General features: G+C 45.4%; 1 protein-coding gene across 1 annotated transcript in view; it reads left to right on the plus strand.

Annotated features, from left to right (window-relative positions):
* GRK3 (G protein-coupled receptor kinase 3) overlaps positions 1-22,109 on the plus strand; it is an 82,684-nt gene that overhangs the window by 24,020 nt on the left and 36,555 nt on the right. Inside the window, exons 3-8 of the mRNA XM_039225384.1 lie at positions 7,240-7,341; positions 9,534-9,608; positions 10,654-10,715; positions 14,831-14,882; positions 17,078-17,169; positions 21,128-21,227. Of these exons, the coding sequence (XP_039081315.1) occupies positions 7,315-7,341; positions 9,534-9,608; positions 10,654-10,715; positions 14,831-14,882; positions 17,078-17,169; positions 21,128-21,227 (408 nt within the window). The 5' untranslated portion in view covers positions 7,240-7,314. The remainder of the gene's footprint in view (positions 1-7,239; positions 7,342-9,533; positions 9,609-10,653; positions 10,716-14,830; positions 14,883-17,077; positions 17,170-21,127; positions 21,228-22,109) is intronic.

Raw genomic sequence — 22,109 nt, forward strand, 5'->3', positions numbered from 1 at the left:
TTTCCATTTTCCTGGGTCCCCAGACTTTAGTGGTTATCCATTTCCAGCATGTTTACGGCTTAATTGCTTATCCTGACGTCCACGTATCTCTGTGTTAGTTATTACCTACCTTCCTCTCTGTCTTTATCTTTCACTACCTTCTTACATAGAACTTCTGCTAACCACTAACCACTGAGCCCATTTTTTGGGAAGATTTTATTTTTTGAGTAATCTCTACACCCAATATGGGGCTCACGTCCACAACCCCATGATCAAGAGTTGCACACTTAAATGACTTAGCAAGCCAGGTGCCGCTAAGCCCGTTCTTTTTTTTTTTTTTTTTTTTTTTCTTATGTCCTTCCTCCAGCCTAGACTGCTACTTTGCCTTCCTGGCCTGTGGAGAGGCTAGCTTCTTTTAAGATCTAGCTCACTTTATACATTCACCAACAAGTCTCTCTGGACAGCTAGCCCGGTCTTCCATGACTGTTTACACCTTCGATTCCCATAACATTTGTTGCCTGTAATGCTCTGTAGTACCGAATCTTTGCTGCTTTTTTTGTGTGTTATTAGTATTGATCTTCATCTGTAGAAGACAGATGTCTACATCTTTGTAGACAGAAGGCCTAGCTAGTCTCTAGGAATAGCTGTGCCTCTCACTTCCTGCAGGATGTGGGACCAGTCACTGAGCAGTCTCTGAAGCATCTGCATTTCAGACCTGGGGCTTACAAGTGTGAACAGTACACTGTCCCTGTACTTGAGGAGCACACAGTATGGGGACTTCACACTTGAGCTTCAGTTACCTCATCAGTGAAATGAGGTTACTCATCATCCCCTGCTGCTTCACAGGATGATTGTGAGGCTCAGACACGTTGCTGGATGGATAGTTGCTTTCTCAACCGTACCTGTAATATGCTATTGGGGTATATGGGAGGCTGGAACTTAGTGGGTAAGAGGGCCAGCTCTAAATTCAGCCCACCTAAGTTTGGCTCTAGACTCCACTAGTTTTCTGACTATGAAAACTTGGGCCATCAATTGCTAGCTTATCTCCTTGGGTGTCCTGAGCTAAGATTTAGAGGGGTAGCACTGCCCGTCTTTTAAGTCTGTATGTGTGAATGCAGGGCCCAGGACATTGCCTGACACATAGTCATGGCTCAGTGTGTTGGCTCTGCTTCCTTGCTAGTTAGATTTGGAGGCAGCTTATTAAAATATGTAAATATACCTAGGTTCAGAAATAAATTATGGAGAACAGAGAATAAATATAAGATCAGAGGCAGAATTACTCCATAGACTTTTGTTCATTCGAGCAATATTTGTCAGCCACCACTGTCAGACATTGCTTGGATGAGCAAGAGAAAGCGCTTGCTCCCCTTGAGCTTCTATTCCGGTCAAAAGGAACAGATAATAAACAAGCAATAAATAACAGGAAATGTATCAGGAAGTAATAACTGCTATGCAGTGACTCAGAACAGACTCAGAGCTGAATGTGACGTACTGTGACTTGGGGGCCACTTTACATCGATGGGTGAAAGACTGAGGCTCTGAAGAGTGGGCATGTCAACCGAGATTTAATTGACAAGGAGGCTAGTCTTTGGGGGGTAGGAGCAGGGTGAGGAGAGAGAGCATTTTAGGCTGATCGTGGCTAAGACAGAACCCTCTAATGTGGTGGGACAGAACTTGGTATGTTTGAGGAACTGAAATTAGACCAACATGGTATGTGTTCATAGTGGATTAGAGGAGTGGGGTAGTGTGAGATAAGATCAGTTGAGGAGAGAGACAGGGTTGGGGGCCTGAGTAACAAATTCAGATTTTATTCTAAAGCCCATGGAACATTTAAGATGGGAGTGTTAAGTGAATATTCTCTAAATATCAATTACATGAAGGGGGTTGATGTGATAGAACTTCTACATCTTTACTGATTTTTAAATTACTTTTTAAAGTTTATTTATTTATTTTGAGAGAGAGAGAGAGAGAGAGAGCATGAGCAGGGGAGAGGCAGAGAGAGAGTAAATCCCAAGCAGGCTCTGTGCTGCTGGCACAGAGATAGACTCAGGGTTTGAACTCATGAACCCATGAGATCATGACCTGAGCTGAAATTGAGTCAGACACTTAACTGACTGAGCCACCCAGGTGCCCCTCTTCACTGATTTTAGGTCTATCAATTGCTGAGAGAAGGGTGATAAAATCCCCAACTCTGTAGAATTGTCTATTCTTTTTCTTGTCATTTTTAAATGTATTTTGAAGCTCTGTTATTAGGTGCATATGTGTTTACTATGTTATGTGTTTTCATATGAAATGTGCCTCTTCATTGTGGGTCATAGTCTTGGTCTTAAAAATGACTTCCCTGGATATTAATAGAGCCATTCAGTCTCTTTATGCTTACTATTTTCATGATACATCTTTTCTACTTTCAACCAATGTTTTTATATATTAAGTGTGTTTCTTTGAGATAAATATAAAAATACCTTGCTCAGCACCCCCATTTCTGACAATCTGTATTTTAATGGAGTAATTTTAGATGTTGTGTTTATCCTTTGTAGAGTTTGCTGACTTTCTTGAAATCTGTAAATTTATTACCTTTCATCAAATCTGGTAAAATTTGGACCATTACTCTTAAAGCATTTTTTAAGTAGTCTCCATGCCCAGTGCAGAGCCCAGCAGGGGGCTTGAACTTACAACCCTAAGATCAAGACCTGAGCTGAGATCAAGAGTCAGATGCTTGGAGTGCTTGGGTGGCCCAAGTGGTTAAGCATCCGACTTTGGCTTAGGTCATGATCTTGCAGTCTGTGAGTTTGAGCCCCGCATTGGGCTCTGTGCTGATGGCTCAGAGCCTGGAGCCTGTTTCAGATTCTGTGTCTCCCTCTCTCTCTGCCCCTCACCTGTTTGCACTCTGCCTCTCTCTCTCTCTCTCTCTCTCTCTGTCTCTCTCTTTCTCTCTCTCAAAAATAAATAAATGTTAAAAAAAAGAAGTAGGATGTTTTATCAACTGCCACCCTGGCATCCCTTAAAACATTTTTTTCTACCTCAGTCTCTCCTTCCCCTCTTTCTCGGTCTCCAAATATATATGTGTTTGATTTCTGGATATTGTACTGATTATTGCTGCCCTATTCAATTTTTTCCCCAAATATTTTTTCTTTCTGTGGGGTAATTTCTATAGATCTGTCTTCAAATTCATTGACTCTTTTGGCATCTCTACTCTATTATGTCCATCCATTGAGTTTTTTATTTCAGGTGTGTTTTTAGCTCTAAAATTTCCATTTGTTTCTTCTCATAGTTAATATGTTTCTTCTGCTATTTCCTATCTTTTTATTCATTATATGCATATTTTCTGTTATGTCTTTAAGTATTGTTATAAAGCTGCATTAAATCCTTGTATAATAATTCCAACATGAGAGTCATTTCTGAATAGTCTTCATTTATGGTCTGTTCTCTTAGAGCGTGTGAGCCACATTTTCCTGTTTCTTGATATGTAGAATAATTTGTTTTCTTATTTTTATTTTACACTATTTTTGAGAGAGAGAGAGAGAGCATGAGTGGGGGAGAGGGACAGAGGGAGAGAGAGAGAATCCTAAGCAGGCTCCACACCCAGCGTGGAACCCACCGTGGGGCTCAATCCCACAACCCTGGGATCATGACCTGAGCCAAAATCAACAGTCACTCAACCGAATGAGCCACCCAGGTGCCCCTATATGTAAAATAACTTTAGATTGTGTTTTGTACATTGGGGTTGATATATTACAGATATGTATTCTAAATTCTGTATGCTTCTTCAAAGGGTAGTGCTTTTTTGTTTTAGCAGTTAATGTACTCAAATTTCAAAAGCTCTGTTTTAGACAGTGAGTAATGGCCAAGTCTTGTTCAGTTCTTTTAGCCTTAGCTGGACTGCTTCAGGTTTGCCATGCTCACAGGTCATTAAAGGGTCCAGAAGAGATCTTGGCAGAGTTTACACACAGAATTTTGGAGCTCCCCCTCTCTGGCTTTTTATTTTCAGGAATACCCTTTCTTACTTGCTCTCTCCTGTTTGATGCCCCTTCCCTGTTATGTAGGTACTTTTGGTCCCTTGCTAATGTGAGCATATAGTGTAGAAGGTATCATTGTGTTCTCAGGAGGACTGCTCCCTTAGTAGTGATTTGGCTATTACCTGAAGCAGAGCCACGGTTTGCTGTATTTTGAGTACAAAGCCAATATGATTGGCTGATGAATTGGAAGTCGGGGGGTGGAAGGAGCAGGGGTGTGAGCAAAAGAGCAGGGATCCATGATGTTTATTCCTTTTTTAGCTTAAGCAGTTGGGAGGAAGCTTTACTCATTTTCATGCTAAACAAGAGTAGGCGAAGAGCATGTTTGGCTGGGGTAGAGAGGCTATGGCGGGGTCAAATAGGTGGATAGATATTTAGCATCTGGAGCCCAGGGGAGGAAGTGTGTACCAGAGATCCAGAGTTAGACCTCAGAATAGAATTGGTGTTTGAAACGGTGGGACCGAATAGTTTTGCCTCAGGGGAACAGAATGGGTGCGAAAGGGGTTCCCTGGCACCATGTTGTGCGGCCCTTCCGTATTCCTCCAGCGGAGGAGGAAGAACTGCCGAGGGAGGCTAGGGAAGAGGGGCCGGTGTGGCAAACCCCCGGAGAGTGTAGATCACAGAAGTCAGAGAAGAAAGCTGCCAAGAAGGTCGGAGTTGGCAGCTGGTTGAAGGCTGCTGAAGAGTCAGTGAACCCACAGACAAGAGAGAAACCCTTGGTTGGGCAAGCGGAGGCCATTAGTGGCTTTGCAAGGCCGTCTCAACGGAATGGTAGTGAGAGAGCGGAGCTGTGGACCAACAGGGTCCCGGTTATTGAGGCCGCATGTTCGGCTGTGAGCTTTGTAAGCACCCAGGCAGAACGGGACCGCACGATCGGTGAATGTTCGTCGTCGATGACCACCACGCTTCTAGTCTGCTCAAGGGATCACTTTTCACCTTGAACTCAGGCCTCTGCCTGCTCAGGTTACCTGGCCAACCTAACTGCCTGAGTTAGAGGTGTGGCATTTTCCATGCCTCTCCTGCAATAAGATCGTCCTGCCTAGAGCTGATTGATAGTCAACTGCATGCTCTTCCTTTCGTGGCCTTCCTGATAATAGAAAGTGAATTTTGAATGACAACTACAGACACTTGAGGCTCTCACTCTGTCTACTAAGAGTTACCGTTTCTGTTGTTCAGGTCGGGAGCTCATGAGGCACAAGTCTCTTAATAAGAGCTAGTATTGTGGTTCGGAATCTCGTTTGCCCAAGAAACAAGAATGTTCCAAGTGGTCGGATTGTTACAGTTCATGGAAAACTTCCCATAGAATCAGCATTTGTTTAAACAGGTGTCAGCTTGCTTTTGAGGGCCCCGGGAACAGAAACTTCTATTTCATTACATTTGTTATCTAGGATAATAATTCCCTGAAGGGTTATTATTTCTTGAGTTCCTTTACTTGTTTAGGCAGAAGAAACGGTTCCCTTGGCTCACTGGCAGTCTACCTATTCTGTCCCAGAATTCTGCACTGACCTTTGGACCCACCTAATATTAAACCAACAAAGAAATTGGCCAAGCCAGGTCCTCTGTTTATTTTCTGACTGCTTCGGATTTAGGTGTCTGGTTTCTGTTGCCTCACAGCTACCATATTTGCATCCAGCATGGTATCTGAACTCCTTCGACTTGTTTTCCTGAATTGACTCAGGGTGGTTAATCCCGGATTCTTTGGCTGTGCCAACATTGCTGGGTTGCTGCTTCATTAGAACGGTCCTTTCTGGTTGGGTGGGCTATAACTTACCCCAGTCCACCTGCCTTCAAGGGAGACTTTATTGTCTGGTTCAGCAAGACTCCATTCTAAGCCCTGGCGGTCCCAGACTTGTGAATCTCAGCCACCTCGTTGTAACACTGGCGGCATTTCAGGACCACAGGATGACCTCAGTAATTTCTCTGTGTGTGAACCAGCTGGCCCTCATCTGGGACCTCGGTCTCTCACACACGCCCCCACTCCCAGCTGGCTGTGCCCGTCTTTATTGGAAATTCTCCGAGGATGTACTGGTTTTGATTTCAGAATTATCAAACCCGGCTGATACTGTAAAAAGGTACCTTTCGTTTCTGTTCTGCCATCCCAGAATAAAGAACACTCAGATATTATGAGAAGTCCACGTAAACAACTGTCTGTCTGTTGAAAATGCTTTGTTCTCCAAAGTAAGTCACACACAGGAATTAGTCCTTACCATGAACGTCTTTGCCGCCGTCTGCCTGCTAACTCCGTATCTCATTTGTGCTCTTGTTCTCCTGTCTCTTGGATTAAAAATACTTCTGTAAATAAATAAAAGCAACTCCTCTGATCCAGGAGCTCCTGTTATGAGATTAGAGCGATTGGGGCCATTTCTCCATAAGGCAAGTGTTTCTAAAGCATACTTTTATTATTTGGCCTACTGTAGCACCATTCCGGTTAGCTTCCCTGCATTAGCAAAGTAGCCTGTGTGTCAACACTTCACTGTGCAGCTGAGGCTCAAACCTGAAAAACCAATGCTGACATCTGTGGGTTAATGCCTTTCTAAAACACTCAATTGGTTTTTTAAAAAATCTCTTTGCCGGAATCGTGACATTACATATATATTTTTTTCTTCTGTTTTGTCATGCTGTAGCTGAGGGAGAATGACCTCTGTCCTAAGTCTTAGAACTGAATTAGCCAGGGGTGCCTGGGTGGCTCAGTCGGTTGAGCGTCCGACTTCGGCTCAGGTCATGATCTCCCAGTTCGTGGGTTCAAGCCTCCTGTCGGGCTCTGTGCTGACAGCCAGCTCAGAGCCTGGAGCCTGTTTCAGATTCTGTATCTCCCTCTCTCTGTGACCCTCCCTTGCTCACACACTCTCTTTCTCTCTCTCTCTCTCTCAGAAATAAATAAAACATTTAAAAATAAAAGAACTGATTTAGCCAGATTTAAATGGCTTTCGCTCTGAATGGTCCCGGCCAGTAGATTGTAAGATCATTGTAACCATGGCAGTATTTGTTTCCTAATATTGTGCTTCTAAATTTAAGTGACGAGGTTCATCAGAGGAAAAAACTCATGTGTCTGTTTCAAGTTGCATTTAAACGATCCCCACTTCATTCTTCTAACATCCGAAGTGGTTGTTTCCTGTGGAGTAGCCGGCGCAGCAATTTGCTTAGTCTCCTGTGGAAGTGGTTTTTTTGCCCCGGCAAGCAATCTCTTTTCATAAAGCGGGTTTTCTGGGAAGACATACCTAACCATTGCTAACTTTGAAAAATCTAGATAAAAGAATACGAGAAGCTCGAGAGTGAAGAAGACCGCCTTTGCAGAAGCCGACAAATTTATGACACGTACATTATGAAGGAGCTGCTGTCGTGTTCGCATGTGAGTCCTTCTTCGTGTTCCGTTCCTTCAGGATGGGCAGGAGACTGCTCGCTGAGTTTCCAGAAAGAAACTAAAATAGGAGGAGGGAGTTTAAAAATCGAACAGTAGGCCCCTAGGATGGGACCTATTTCTTCTCCTCTGTCATTTGTCTCCTGGTAATGCTGATATCAGAGCTGTTGCTTCATCCACTCTGAGCGAATTTCCAAAAGCAGAGCTTTCAGGGCAAAGAAAAATGAGGCAAATAACATTGATGGCTCATTCCGATCAGCGGAAGAAAGGGCTGGTCTCAGGTCTAGACTTTCCAAAGGAAATTAGGCTCTATTGTTGTTAGTTTGGCTGTCCTTTAAATAATTCGGCTAATCAAATATTGGTCAACATAAATTTTAAATAGTTTCTGTGGGTTCATGAGGAAGATCATAATTATTACATTAATTTTATTAATAGTTAAATGATAGTGGAAATATTCCCTCCCCCTCGCCCCTCCTGTAAATCAGATAAATAATCCATTCAGTCATTGGGATAAACTAGGTTCCTAGGAAATTATTCCCCCAGAAGTGAGTGGAATAATTAGCAATAAAAATTTACCACATGGGTGCCTGCGTGGCTCAGTCAGTTAAGCGTCTGACATTGGCTCAGGTCATGATCTCAGGGCTCATGAGTTCGAGCCCTGCATTGGGCTCTGTGCTGACAGCTCAGAGGCTCAGAGGCTGGAGCCTGCTTCGGATTCTGTGTCTTCCTCTTTCTCTGTCCGTCCCCCGCTCATGCTCTGTCTTTCTGTCTCTCAAAAAATGAATAAATGTTAAAAAAAAAATTACCACATAATGTCTCTGAGAGAGTTTTCTAAGGGAGTGGCCTCATGGTCCTGGCCTGCTGTGTCCAATGTAGGAGCCACTCACCACCTGTGGCTCTTTAAGCATAGGTTTAAACTCAATAAAATCCAATGGAATGAAAAATTTAACTCCTAAGTTCCTCACGAGCCATATTTCAAGTGCTCGATAGCCACACGTGGCTGGTGGCTCCGGTATCGGACAGCGCAGGTACACACCATTGCTGTCATTGCAGAATGACATTGGAGCAGACGGCACTGGCCAGGATCATGATTTATTTCGGTGCTCCTGTATTTATTGTGTCATGCACAGTCGTAACGGACATCTGTGGCTAACGGGGGTACCTCTTGTGGCATGCATTTCTTTTTTCTTTTTTTTTTTTTTGATGTTTATTTATTTTGAGACAGAACGAGCATGCGCTAGCAGGGGTGGGGCAGACAGCGGGAGAGAGAAACCCCAGCAGCCCCCAGGCTGTCAGCGCAGAGCCCGCTGTGGGGCTCAAACTCACAAACAAACCACGACATCGCTACCCGAGCCGAAATCAAGACTGAGCAACTCAAGGGCCCCGCAGTAGACAGAAATCCTGAGTGGAGCTAATGGCTGATGCTCTGTACTTTGCTACCTTGCCAGAAAATGGCTGAACCTTGGAAAACGCTGGAAGTTCTGTGGGGATGCCTCTGAAACTAGTTTTCATGTAGCTCAGCAATTCAGAGGGTTTTTTGGCAGTGTATGTGCGTTCTAAGCGTTCCTTCTCAGGGTGCCTTATTAAAGAAGGTGTAATTTGAAGTTTGGGGGGAGAACAGAATGTGTAGTTCATGTTGGTGCAGGCTCCGTTCTTTACAGAGCCATTTCCCCTCTGCTGTGGTCACGGCAAGCCTTCCCTTAACCTCCAGCCTTCTACCACACGGATTCACTTTGTAGTCCCGGCATTTAACTCCTACGTGTGTTTCCATGCATTTGTTTGGTCTTACCTAGTGGAATGTTTACATTGCCAAGGCCTCCGTTGTTAGCCAATTAAGGAACATATGCATTTAATAAAGTGATAGTAAGGTTTTTTCCCCCTTTTTTAAAATCACGGTTAATCCTAAATCCTTGTGGGACTAGATATGTTGGTCAGGTGCCCTTGTGCTCGTCATCCTTCTCAACATGGCGTCTAAAAACTCCAGAAATTCAGAGGGAGAAGCCTCTGTGCAGATTGCCCATAAATATCCCAACTGATGTCCAAAGAATGCACGTCAACATAATTACCATAGGCTCCTGCCTAGTAACTGTGTTCAATTATATATTGTGGTATTGTGTAACATAGTCTTACGTTTGATCTTTGTGAAAAAAATACTGTTTTCTGATTTTTTTTAAATAAAAAAGCCATTCTCGAAGCAAGCTGTAGAACATGTACAAAGTCACCTCTCCAAGAAACAAGTGACATCCACTCTTTTCCAGGTAAGGCAAAATTATTTCAAAATAAATACAGCTGGCCCTTGAACTACATAGGGATGAGGGGCACTGACCCCTCCCCTGCAGTCGAAAGTCCACGTATAACGTTTGATTCCCACCCACAAACTTTACTAATGGCCTTTGTTGACCTGGAGCCTTATCAATAACATAATCAGTTGATTAACACTTATTTTGTATGTTTTAGGAATTGTATTCTGTATTTTTATACTAAACCGGAGAAAAGAAAATATTAAGAAAATTATAAGGAAAATGCGTTTGCAATATTGTACTGTAAAAAATCAACATATAAGTGGACCTGTGTGGTTCAAATTCCTATTGTACAAGACTCACTGCAGGTTGTTCTCTGTAAAGGGATGCACACTGCACAAATGAGCCAGGTCTAGCCCTGAATTTGCTCAGAGACCCTGGGCTGGCACTTGTCCGCAGTGCCCCAGCCTCCTTATGTGCAAAGTGAGGAGAGGGATTAACTCTTTCCCTGTGGTTACCTTTAACTCTGATTCCGTGAGATAGAAAGTCAATAAGTAAAATAGCTAATTAAAAAAAAACTTACTCCATGGATCCATTAGCTTTTAGTCTTTAAAACTCAGTATCGATGCCGATTATCGAGACTTGTATGAATACAAGTGCTACATAACTTCCGGAGGCCAGTGCAGCACGCAAGACATGGGACCCCTTGGTCAGAAATTAAGAATTTCAAGATGGCGACAGCAGGGCACCAGATCAAACACCAGGCTCTTGAGTGCCAGCCCTATGGGACTGCACCAGTGACACCCGGAAAACCAACTCTGGTCACTTGGGAAGCATCTGTGGCTTAGGGATGTGACCTGTCCTTCCCTCCCCGGAACGTGCAGTTGAACAGTGCGCGTAACTGTTAAGTAACTGATCACAGTGATGAATCTGTTACTGAAAACCGGGCAAGCGCCGCGAAGGGCAGGTGCAAGAGTGGGAACCTTCACTGGTCCGAGTCTCATCAGTTTCTGTTGTAGATTCCTATTTACACAGTTTGGAATTTCTTTTCCCTCTTTTCCAGCCCTACATAGAAGAAATCTGTGAAAGTCTTCGAGGCAACATTTTCCAAAAATTTATGGAAAGGTATGAAACTTTGTATATATTAGTATACATATGAAATCTTGCATAGGGGTATCTCCTTTTACCCAGTGAGCACTGTCCTTAAAATGTGTGTTGATTTATTCATTCGACAAGCACTGAGCACGTACTGTGCACTGAGCTGTGCGTTAGACTGTTACCTCAGTACTTTAACGTATTATTTAGGATTTGCATATCTTAATGTCTCTTCCTCTTGAGTCACTTTAGCTTCAAAATGGCCTAAGGTTTAAATAGACTATGGAACAGCAACATTAGAAGTAGCTTATTGCTACACGTTTGCTCATGCAAGCCTGTTCTATAACTTTATTCATTGGTTTGCACTTTGAGATCCTGTCCCCCAAAGTGGGTCCAGCTTGCACTTGATTCTTTTTTCTTATATATATATTTTTAACATTTATTCGTTTCTGAGAGACAGAGAGAGAGCACGAGTGGGGGTGGAGCAGCGAGAGAGAAAAAGAGAGAGACAGAATCTGAAGCAGGCTCCAGGCTCTGAGCTGTCAGCACAGAGCCCGATGTGGGGCTCGAACTCATGAACCGCGAGATCGTGCCCTGAGCCGAAGTCAGATGCTTAACCACTGTGCCACCCAGACACCCCTGCACTTGACTCTTTATGTAATAGAACTGAAGGGTCTAGGCAGACGTCTGCGCTCATATATATTATTACGATTCCGGATAAATATGTTCCCTTTGAGTGACTCAGACTAAATGTGCGTGTTTGTCATACAAAACCCTGAAAGTATGCAGTGATGCCTATAAAAGTGCCCAGCTCCTATGCCTTTCAGGCACCCAGCAGTCAGGCGGTCCATCAGGATTTTGAGTATTTCTCTCTGATCAAGCACCAAGGGAATCGGGCCTTTTCTTAAACCGGATCTGCATTCGCACTGACTGTGCGCTTCTCCACAAACTCGGCTAATTTCTAGACAATCGACATGATGATTGTGTCTGGGCGCTGGAGCAGCCCCGCAGCTGCTCAGTAATTGCCCTTTAAAAACAAATGCTTTTTCGCTGTGGGTCCCCCCCCCATAGTCTCAGAACTAAAGTAATTTAAAAAAAAACCCAAAAGCATGGGGTTGTGATTCCACTAGAGTTCAAGAGACAATTTTACCCTGGAGCAGAGTCAGTACTTGGGGAAACTAATATGCATCCAAATGATTATTACACTTTCCTGCTTAGGAGCAGAGGCTTTGCCAAAAAGCAGTGGCTCTTAATGCCGAGGGGCGAGGCCGGCTGGGTTTCAGCAGGAGTCCTTCCTGCCCGCACTGTCTCCATCTCTGTTGGCTCAAAAACCTGACCTTTCCCAACTCTTGGCTCAGCTGAGAGCTTTTATGTGATCATTGGGGCAGAGGGAAAAGGCAGGGATGGTAATGAAAATCGGGGAGGGGGTCCTGTAGCTCTTTGCTGTTAGATTCTTTCACGAGCCACCAGGCCAGCCTTCCTTTCATTTTTAACCCCCTGGACGAGCCTTTGGGGTTTAGTGCCACCAAAAAAAAAAAAAAGAAAAAAGAAAAAAATCCCAGCTGTTTGTGTGTTAGGCCAGCACATGTACTGGATTTTCTGAAACCATTCACCTTAAAAAGTGAATTTCTTCATTTTTACACTGCCCTGGGTTCTTTTTATGCTGCCACAGCTCACACGAGAATTTAAAAACTCCACCGTCAGACCTAGAGTTTTGCACTTGGGTTTTACAAAGCGTGGCCCCTCCATAAATAGAAGCTTGTAGCCTTTGGCCTCAGCGGCACTGGCCACACCCCACAAGGGCCTCTCGGTGAAGGCAGTTTCCCAGGGGGCCTGCACTGTGGCCTGGTAACAACGGGAAAATCTTCAGCAGGGCCTCAGCTCGTCTCTTGCCTTCAGTCGAGGCAGCCGGGGACTCAGGGCGAAGTTCAGGCAGGGCTGAATCTGGGCTGAGGTTTGTGAGCCTCAGTGAACTTGAATTGCCCAGCAGTCGTAAGCCCGAGCGAGTCACAGATCGGGGTCAAAACTGCTTACCCTACCCCCCTCACTGCACCCTGGTTGTTTTTGGGTCTTTAACCTCTGCTCCTCCCTCTGGGGTGGCCATGTGTCATCTGCAAGGACGCTGGCTCTCAGGAGCCCTCCGTTGCCTGGGTTCTGCTCTGTCCTCAGGCTCAGCCTCTTCTGTCAGGAAGAAGTGCCCATTCTGGTCCGAGGCATTGACTAGAAATAGTGCTCAGGGAACCTCCACGGACACGTAACTGACCCTGGATGCCCTGGGGGCTGTGCCCTGGGGGCTGTCTGTACTGCCTAAAGAAGAACTTGTTACAGCAGACCCACTCCTCAAGGGCAAAATGTGTGTTTGAGAGTGTTCTTTTTTTGGGGGTGGGGTGTTCTTTTGGGGCATGGTATGTGTTGGGATTTGGTTCCCTTGACTCTTCTCTTGGTCAGCAGGACGGTTTGTTAATCCTCCCCAGATCGTTCACAAGTTTGTGGAATGTGCCAGGTCACCGGCCCCTGTTGCCAGCTCCGAGCTCTAGAATCCACGAGAAAAGGCAGTAGGAGCTATAACCCAGCATGCCAAGTGGATTTCAGGGGGGCAGCCCTGGGTTTGTAAGCGCAGAGAACACCCCAGTGTGGGTTTGCCTCTTGCACTCATCATACTTAAAACAAACAAACAAAAAACCCAAAAAAACAAAACGTTTGAAATAATTCTCGGAAACTCTCCGAATGTAATTTTGCTAACCTCACAGAGATGATAAGGGAGATCAGTGAAGCACTCTGTAGGTGTCATTTTAGATTCACTGACAAAAGATGCCCCAGAATTACAAGGAGTTCTTCTGCTTTTGATTTCAACTTGATTATATTAGTCAGAAATATTTTTAAAAGATCCTTAGAAGGCATATTAAATGAAACCCCCAGGAAACTGGGATATTTAGATGCCTTAAGGCATTCTGTTACAGTGCTGATAATTCCCGTCCCCTGCACTTTCTGAGTACTCTCTCCCTCCCCTTCTCCCTTTCCCTTTCATTCATTCATTCATTCATTCATTCACACAAAGAACCCTGGATACTGTGCCTGTGTCGGGAATTGTGACGGGGGCCAGGTGAGACCCAGCAATCGCCAAGAATATTCCTTGCCTTTGAGGAGCATTCAATCTAGAATGCACTTCTTTTGAAAAACTGTTTTGAAACAAACACTGTAGACAGCGCTGCTCATGAATTAATGACAATCATGTCTGTATTAGAATAGATGTGGGATAGGTATTTTTCTTGCTTCCTGGAAGAAAAGTCTATTCATCAAGCAGTTGAATAAATTGTGGGAGCACCTCAGCTCAGTAGGATTTAGCGCCTCTTGTGGTTGTAGCCTGAGGGGTGTTTCCTCCGGCAGCATTTGTGTGTGGGAGTGGCGGTACCTGGTCTGGGCTCAGGTCCAGCCCCACCGCTTCTCTCACTGTGTGACCTTGGCCGCGCCTTGGTCTCCTCAGCTGTAGAATGGGTGGCGGTGTTCCTGGTCATTGGAGTTACTACTCTTACCGCCGGAGGCTGTAGGCGACCAGGGCCTGGCCCATCCGGGTGTTTGCTGTTCTTAGAATTCTTTACCAACATTAGTTTTCTTGTTACTTAGAGCCGTATGGCCCAGTGTGGAAGCCGCTAGCCACGTGTGACTCCTGAGCCTTTGAAACGGCCGATGTGACAAGTGTGAATGCACATGGGCTCTAAGTGCAAGGCACACTCGCTTAAGTTTCAAAACCAAATGTAGAAACAAGATTCTACAATACCTCGTTAACTAATTTTATACGAATTACGTGCTGAAGTTACAATGTTTTTGCCCTATTGGGGTTAAAGAAAGTGACAACACTCAGTTTAAACCAGCAACGTGGCTCACATTAGGGCTTCTCTTGTCGGTGGTGATTCAGATAAAGACGCAGTAATCCCAGTTTAAGGGAAACGCGCCATCTTCCCCTGAATTCTAAAACAAGGCCATGCATCTGGGGGCCGCTTTGTGAAAAGGTGTTGCAGAAAACGTGCCCCCGGTCGAGAAGCCCCACGGGTGTCCCCGTCCTGGCTGGTCTATTATCACTGCTCTATGCGCCCGACTCTGGCGACTTGTGACTGTGCACTAACCAAGACCATATTCTTTCTCAGCGACAAGTTCACCCGATTTTGCCAGTGGAAAAACGTAGAGTTAAACATCCATGTGAGTATCCTCTTAATTCTTTCCCTTTTTTTTTTTCTTTTTTTTTTTTTTAAATAAAAACTTCCTCTGGCTTCACTTCGTGAGAAAATACTTTATCCCGGAGCACACTCCCACGGGTAAAGCGCCGCTAAACAGATGTCGCCCTTACAGCTCTAACGTATGAAGAACTCATCCCCCCCATACCCGGTTTTGTAAACAGCTCGAGGTTTCATTCTCTTTTTTCTGATTCATATAAGAATGTGTTTATTTACTTAATAAAGGGTATTTTAAGCTGTGATTGACCCACAGAAATTGTAGTAAAAAAATACAAGTCCCCTACATAACGGACTTCCCATATGCCCTTGTCTTTCACCACCCTGGTTAAGGACTCTTTTCTCTTTCTTATTATTAGGTCTCATCTTGGAATAAAAATGATGGCGTCTTTTATTAGGCCAAGGTTTCATCTCCTTTTTTTTTTTTTTTTTTTTAAATTATATTTGAGAGTGAGAAGAGCAGCCCTCACTTCTAACACACATTTCCTGCAAGGCTCTTCTGCTTCCAGTGTTCAACCTCGGGTTCTGAGGGGTGTCCCCTTGCTTCACTTATAGAACCCATGTTTCTTTCTTTCTTTCTTTTTTTTCTTTTAAATTTTTTAATGTTTATTTATTATTTTTGAGAAAGAGACAGAGCATGAACAGGGGAGGGGCAGACAGAGAGGGAGACACAGAATCCGAAGCAGGTCCAGGCTCTGAGCTGTCAGCACAGAGCCCGACGTGGGGCTCGAACTCACAAACCACAGGATCATGACCTGAGCTGAAGTCGGCCGCTTGACCAGCCGAGCCACCCAGGCACCCCGTGCCCTTGTTTCTTGATACAGCCTCTTTTACCTTCCCCTTCGTGTCAGTTTGTGAGTAAGAAAAAGAAATAATCAACTGTATTGTATTTTTTTTTGAAACTTGAGGGTACCGTTGGTTTTTTTTTTTTTTAATTCTTTTTTTTTTTTTTTTAACTTCCCCTTTCTTTCACGTTTCCTGGCAGGATTGTAGAAACAAGAGGGAAATAACACATTTTTCAAAATATCCACTATATTTGCCATAGATCTTTCTCTCGCTTCTTCAGCAGACCCCATGTGCTCAGGTCCTGCTGTCCCCGAGCATCAGATGTGAAGCCTGTGGGCCCAGTTAGCTGCGGCTGCAAACATGGTGTTTCCAGGGCTGTCTGGGGGAACCTTCAGACCTGGCCCTTAACTTGCCAGGATGCATAAGCTAGTAGGCCATTTGCTCTTATCCGACTGCCCCTTCAGAACGTCTGGCTCACTATCTGCCTTTGTACCGTCTAAGAGTATTTTTTTTTTTAATTTTTAATGTTTATTTTTGAGAGAGAGAGACAGACCACGAGTGTTGGAGGGGGCAGAGAGGGAGGGAGATAAAGGATCCGAACCAGCCTCCAGGCTCCGAACTGTCAGCACAGAGCCCGACACGGGGCTCGAACCCATGATCCATGAGATCAGGACCTGAGCCGAAGTCGGACGCTTACCTGACAGAGCCCCCCAGGCTCCCTGGTACCATCTAAGAGTATTAAAGCTACTTAGGAAGCGGGGCAGTGCTGAGATACTGACACGAGGAAAGGGCTTATGAATGAAGCCTCTTTATACACTTTCCTCCTACGTCGCGTCTTGTTTCATGCTCACATGCCCAGCGCGAGTCCTAGCGATTCCCTGATGTTATCGATAAAAAATTCACATGGCCAGGCATCCGCCGAGTTTTCTCATCATATGGCCCGTGGATGCCCTCGATGTAGACTTATTTTTTTTTGCCATGACAGTTCCTGGAATTGCTGAGCTGTTCCCACACTTCCGGCTTCAGAGTAGCTGAGATTGCTTTTCATTGGGACTAGAAATTTCACGCTCCCTGGTCCTCAGGGCATACATCTTATGACCTAAAAGGCAGGAGATCGGAAAAACAGTCTGACTGGGCTCCCACTCTCTCCTCTTCCCGTTTGCCTCCCTTTTGTGCATTTTGGGGCTGGAGCAGATGGCGGGTCTAGAAAGTCTTGCAACCTTGCACATCTGGTCTTACAGTCTGAGGAATCAGTCACAGAAAGGGCAGGTCCCTCTATCAGAATTACTGTTTTAGTCACTGACCGTGGTATGCGTGAAAACAACAGCATAATTTCAGTGCAGTTCTCTGTTTTCATACCGTGTTTTGAATTCACAGTTGACCATGAATGATTTCAGCGTGCATAGGATCATCGGACGAGGGGGATTCGGCGAAGTGTACGGTTGCAGGAAAGCAGACACTGGGAAAATGTAAGCTCTCTGTGGGCTTTATGCTTTGCATCAGAAGAAAACACCTACCTCGATTTGTGAAAGCCCCTGACTTCACTCCTTAAGTGACTTAACCTCTGAAAGAAATGGGCTGTTTGTTGTGTAACATCGTAAATGAGAATAGTTGGCTGGAACTTCCATCTCTTAGGGCTAAATGGGAAGTTAACGGGTAACTATGTGTCATGAGCCCCCATGGCTCGGGCCGTGGGCGAAGGAGTCTGGGATCTAGAAGTGACCAAGAAGGGCCATTCCATACAGCCTGCCGCGCCAGTCCTGTTGCAAAGAATGCTCTGCTCTGCAGGGGAGAGATCTTCTCTTCTAGATGGTGACCCACCCATGATTTAGCATATGCACTTTTTGGTGCCCTTACATTCCGGGAGATGTCAGTTCCCCAGATGGGTAGCTCAAGCACTGGTGAGGAGGGTACCCTGCTAGGTCACAATCGTGGGGCTCCGTCACTGTCTCTGTCACTGAGCTTACAGGTGCTTGATGTGAGGCCAGTTACATGCATGTGAGCCAGGTGTGAAGCTTTTCCAGAAAGTGAATGGTAGAGTCCTTAAGTGGTGCAGGTGTGGGGCGGGGTTTTTAGAAGCAGTTTGCTTATGTGAGCGTATATCTAAAAGCAAAAGAGAACGGGAAATACGGTTTGATAGACCCAGAGCTACACGTTGGATCAAGTGACAGGCCTTTTTAGAATAGCAGCAAAGTGGAATAGTGTGTGTGGCTTGGTTTGTCACCTTACTGAGTCGGTGTAAGAGGAGCGAGTGGGGTGCGAGAATTCAGGGTCCACCTCCCCCACCACCAGGTCATCACTCAGCCTCTGCTCGGGTCCTCCCCGTGACTGGGCTCGGACAGCTTTGCCAGGCTGCCCTCGTAGGTTTTAGACATGTCCAGTGATGGCCATGATCTTCATCATTTAGGGGCTGAAGTTTACCTTCAGTAACTATGCCCACTGATCTTCCTGTTTTGGGGCCCATGTGGGGTGGACCCAGTGGCTGGAGTGAGACAGCGGCGGGTCCTGCTGAGACAGGATACCTGGTGACCCAAGGTGCGGGTCCTGGTGTCCCACGACCGGGTCAGACCCGGCTCCCGTTCCCAGGCTGGCACAAACGAGGTCTGTGCCTTCTCTCAGCCTCTGCAGCTGAGTCTGTAGGGGAGGGAGGCTCCTTCCCAGTTGTGAGAATTGAACAGAGAAATACATTGCAAAGCGTGCAGATCGCTGCCTATCCCATAGTCCAGGTTATCGAGCGGTCCTCGGCAGCCCTGTCTTCCGTCCCCACCCTGTACCCCCGCGGTGGACTTTGCTGCTAAATGACGCTCTTGCTTTGGCGCTCAGTCCATTTTGCCAAATGTGTTCCCTGGCCTCCCTCACTGCTGCGCACCCAGGAAGTCAGGAGGTCATCTGCCGCATGATGTGCAAGTCAGTAATATCAGCGTGGGTCTCTGTGTTATGTTGGTTGTTTTATGTGAGTCTCTGTGTGTGGAAAAGTGCCTTCCGCTTTCTAGAGCAGGGTTACACACTTACCGGGAGTCCCACAGCTAGGAAGTGGCTGGGCTCAGTCCCTGTGGATCCTAGCCCACCCGGGGACTGCCTCCTCCCGCACTGAGAAGCCAGTGGCAGCCCACTTGCTCAATCCAGGGGTTCAGGGCTTCTTGGGTCTGCAATTTAAACATTGTACCAAATGGCAGCCTGGTAGGGGCTGGTGATAGAAGTGGTATGACACCGTCTGAAAATTCATCATAGGACTTAAATAAAGAACACGACACTTCCTGCATTCTCCTGTTCGATCCCTTAGTTAAGCAGATTCACGTCCGTCAGTGGATTTGTTATGAAGAACCCCTGGGAGAGTGGATAAAAGGACCAAATTTGGGGGCGGCTGGGGAGCTCCGCCGGTGGAGCACTGTGTATTGATTGCAGCTCAGGTCATGATCCCAGAGTTGTGGGATCGAGCTCCGCATTGGGCTCCATGCTGGGCGTGGAGGCTTTTTGAGATTTTCTCCACCTCTCTCTCCCTACCACCTGCTCTACGCTGCTCCTGCGCACGCTCTTGCTCCCTCTAAAAAGAAAAAAAAATAGCAAAGTTGAACATCTCTCTCTTTTGCTGAGTCATAATGCTGTAAGTTATGATTGGTTAGAAACCAGTGGATTTTCTGTGTCCTGTCACAGCCAGACAAACGTCCGTATTATGTGCGGGGACCTCCTAAAGTGGTCCCTCAGTGGGGACTCACAGTCCCACACAGAGTTCTGAAGCCCCTGTACAAATGTCCTTTCAGCTTTCTGCCACGCTGCTGACAAATTGTCCTTCCTTCTTTAACCTGTGATTAGAGAGAATGCCAAATAACATGTCTGCGGTAACTTCAAAAACCTTGTCAGCTGTTTCTTCTCCACTAACTTTACTATGGACATCTACGGATGCTTTTTATTATTTGGAAGATGATAAATATCAAGATTAAAAACAAATCAGGGGCGCCCGGCTGGCTGAGTCATTGGGACATGTGACTCTTGATCTCAGGGTGGTGAGTTTGAGCCCCATGCTGGGTGCAAAGATTACTTTAAACGAACAAAAAACAACCAATCAAATAACATTTTAGAATGTGCCTTTTTGAGTATGTGCCTGCCTTTTTCATTTTGCTGGTTGCCAGTGTTTGAGCCTTTCACTCTGCCCTCTTGCAAAATCTTAACCACTGCTGAAATCACAGTTCCTAAAATTACACACACCACCGCAAGACATACATAGTAGTAACTAAACAGCAACAAAATGTACAACATTTTATTTTCACCCAATTTATTAATATCCCTCTACTATATGTTCTCATTTAACTGGAACTTCTATTCGTGTAATGGCTGAAATATCTTAATTATTGCTTGATTTTAAAAAAAATATTATTTTGATTAAAGAAATTTTTTTAAAGAAACAATATTTTATTTTATTTATTTTTGAGAGAGAGAGAGAGAGAGCGAGCATGAGGGAGAAGCAGAGAGAGAGGGAGACTGAGAATCCCAAGCATGGAGCCCAGTGTGGGGCTCGATCTCACAGACCATATGATCCATGACCTGGGCCGAAACCAAGAGGCCTATGGATGCTCAGCCGACTGAGCCACCCGGGTGCCCCTGAAACCTTTTCATTTTCGAATAGTTTTAGGTTTACAGAAAAGGTTCAAAAACAGCACAGGGAGTTCCCGTGATCCCCACCCAGTAGCTCTGTCTTATGTTACTGCGAACATTTGTCACAACAAATGAACTAATATCGATACATTATTATTAACTTGAGTCTCCTTTTTTTTTTTTTTTAATTTTTTTTACTTTTTACCCAATGGCTTTTTCTGTTAGCCAGATCCCGTGTTATGTTCAAGTCATCCTGTCCCCTTAGGCTCTTTAGACTATGTAGTTTCTCGGACCTTCCCTGTTTTGAGGGGTGGACCGCCTTGCGGAGGGCTGGCCCCGTGTACTGTAGAATGTCTTCCAGTTGGGGCCTGCTCTGCTCGTGGTTATCTGGGGCTGTGGGCTTTTGGAAACAAGATGCCAGTGGCAGCACGCCATTCACATTGAGTCGTATCACGGGTGCCCGTCATTAACATGACTCCTCACGGTCGATGCCGACCTTGACTGCCTGCTTGAGGTCGCATTTGTCAGGCTTCTCCACCCATAACAGCCCTGTCCTCTCTCCTTCACACTGTTCTCTTGGAAAGGAGCTCACCGCGTGCAGCCCCCACCCAAGGAGTGAGGAGTGATGCTCTGTGTTGAAATTTTCTCTTAATACGTGCAGAATTTAAAAATATACATATACATATATATTTTGTGTGATACTCGGCACATGCCATTTTGCCTCTTTAAAACACTTCCTAAATCTTTAGAATCTTTCTCAAGTACGACATGGATCGTTTAAAGCAGCCTGGATTATTTCCAGTGTAGCTTTTTTAACAATATTTCTGTTTCCAGGTATGCAATGAAATGCCTGGATAAGAAGAGAATCAAGATGAAGCAAGGAGAAACGTTAGCCTTAAATGAGAGGATTATGTTGTCTCTTGTGAGTACAGGGGTGAGTATTCTGTTTGGAGCGCTGCTTGCTCTCCAGTCTTCGCTGGTTGGTCGGTTTTCTGGATTGAGCCAATTTATTTAAAATACGGGCATTCTTTTCCAGCAAATGATGCAGCCAGCCAGTTCTTGGGTGGGTGAGCGTTTATAGCAGGGAAGAGCGGCACTAAGTTAATATAAATAGTGTAGAATCCGCATATTATCTCTGTTTAACTTGGGAGTTAGGGAAGTGCTAGTGGCCATCATTACGCACACCCACCACTTCTCCCTTCAGTGGCTGTTTATGACTTTCTTCTCTGTGGCATGTGGTTGCTGAGATGGCAGGAATATGCGTGGCAACGACAGCTAAGTCACTGGCGTCGAGTTAAGCACTGACTGCATGGCATAGGACTGACCCAGAGGAGAAGTGCAGAGAATGTAGCTCTGGGCCTTTGTGAACAAACAGAGAGGAGGCACCTAGGGTTAGGGTCTGAATTGCACTTGGGTCCTCACGCCGTCACGAGAAGCCTTCGCGATCCTCGCTGCTTTTCCCCTGCCATCGTGAACTTCGGTCATTTCCTTTTCCAAGACGATGTTTCCGCCTTTTGGACATTTCATTTGTCTGTTAGCCTAGCATTTTTAGCTCAGCCTTGTGTCAGAACCTTCTATCCCGTGTCTTCTTGCAAAACAGCACCGCATTCTGGCTGCTTTGCAGTGCATGGTGTGACCCTCGAGCAAAACCTTAGCTTTTATGTATTTGAAACAGATCTATGTAAAGATATCCAGAAAAACTCTGTGTCCCAGAACCCGGGGCAGGTCTGCGTGCACTAGCGGGCCTGCCACTCAACGTGCAGAGGAGGTCAGGGGCGCAGGGTCTCCAGGGGAAGGCAGGAGATGAGAGTGGAGT

This window comes from Hyaena hyaena, unplaced genomic scaffold (assembly GCF_003009895.1).
Source record: "Hyaena hyaena isolate Hyena2069 unplaced genomic scaffold, ASM300989v1 scaffold_19, whole genome shotgun sequence".
NCBI classification, from domain to species: domain Eukaryota; kingdom Metazoa; phylum Chordata; class Mammalia; order Carnivora; family Hyaenidae; genus Hyaena; species Hyaena hyaena.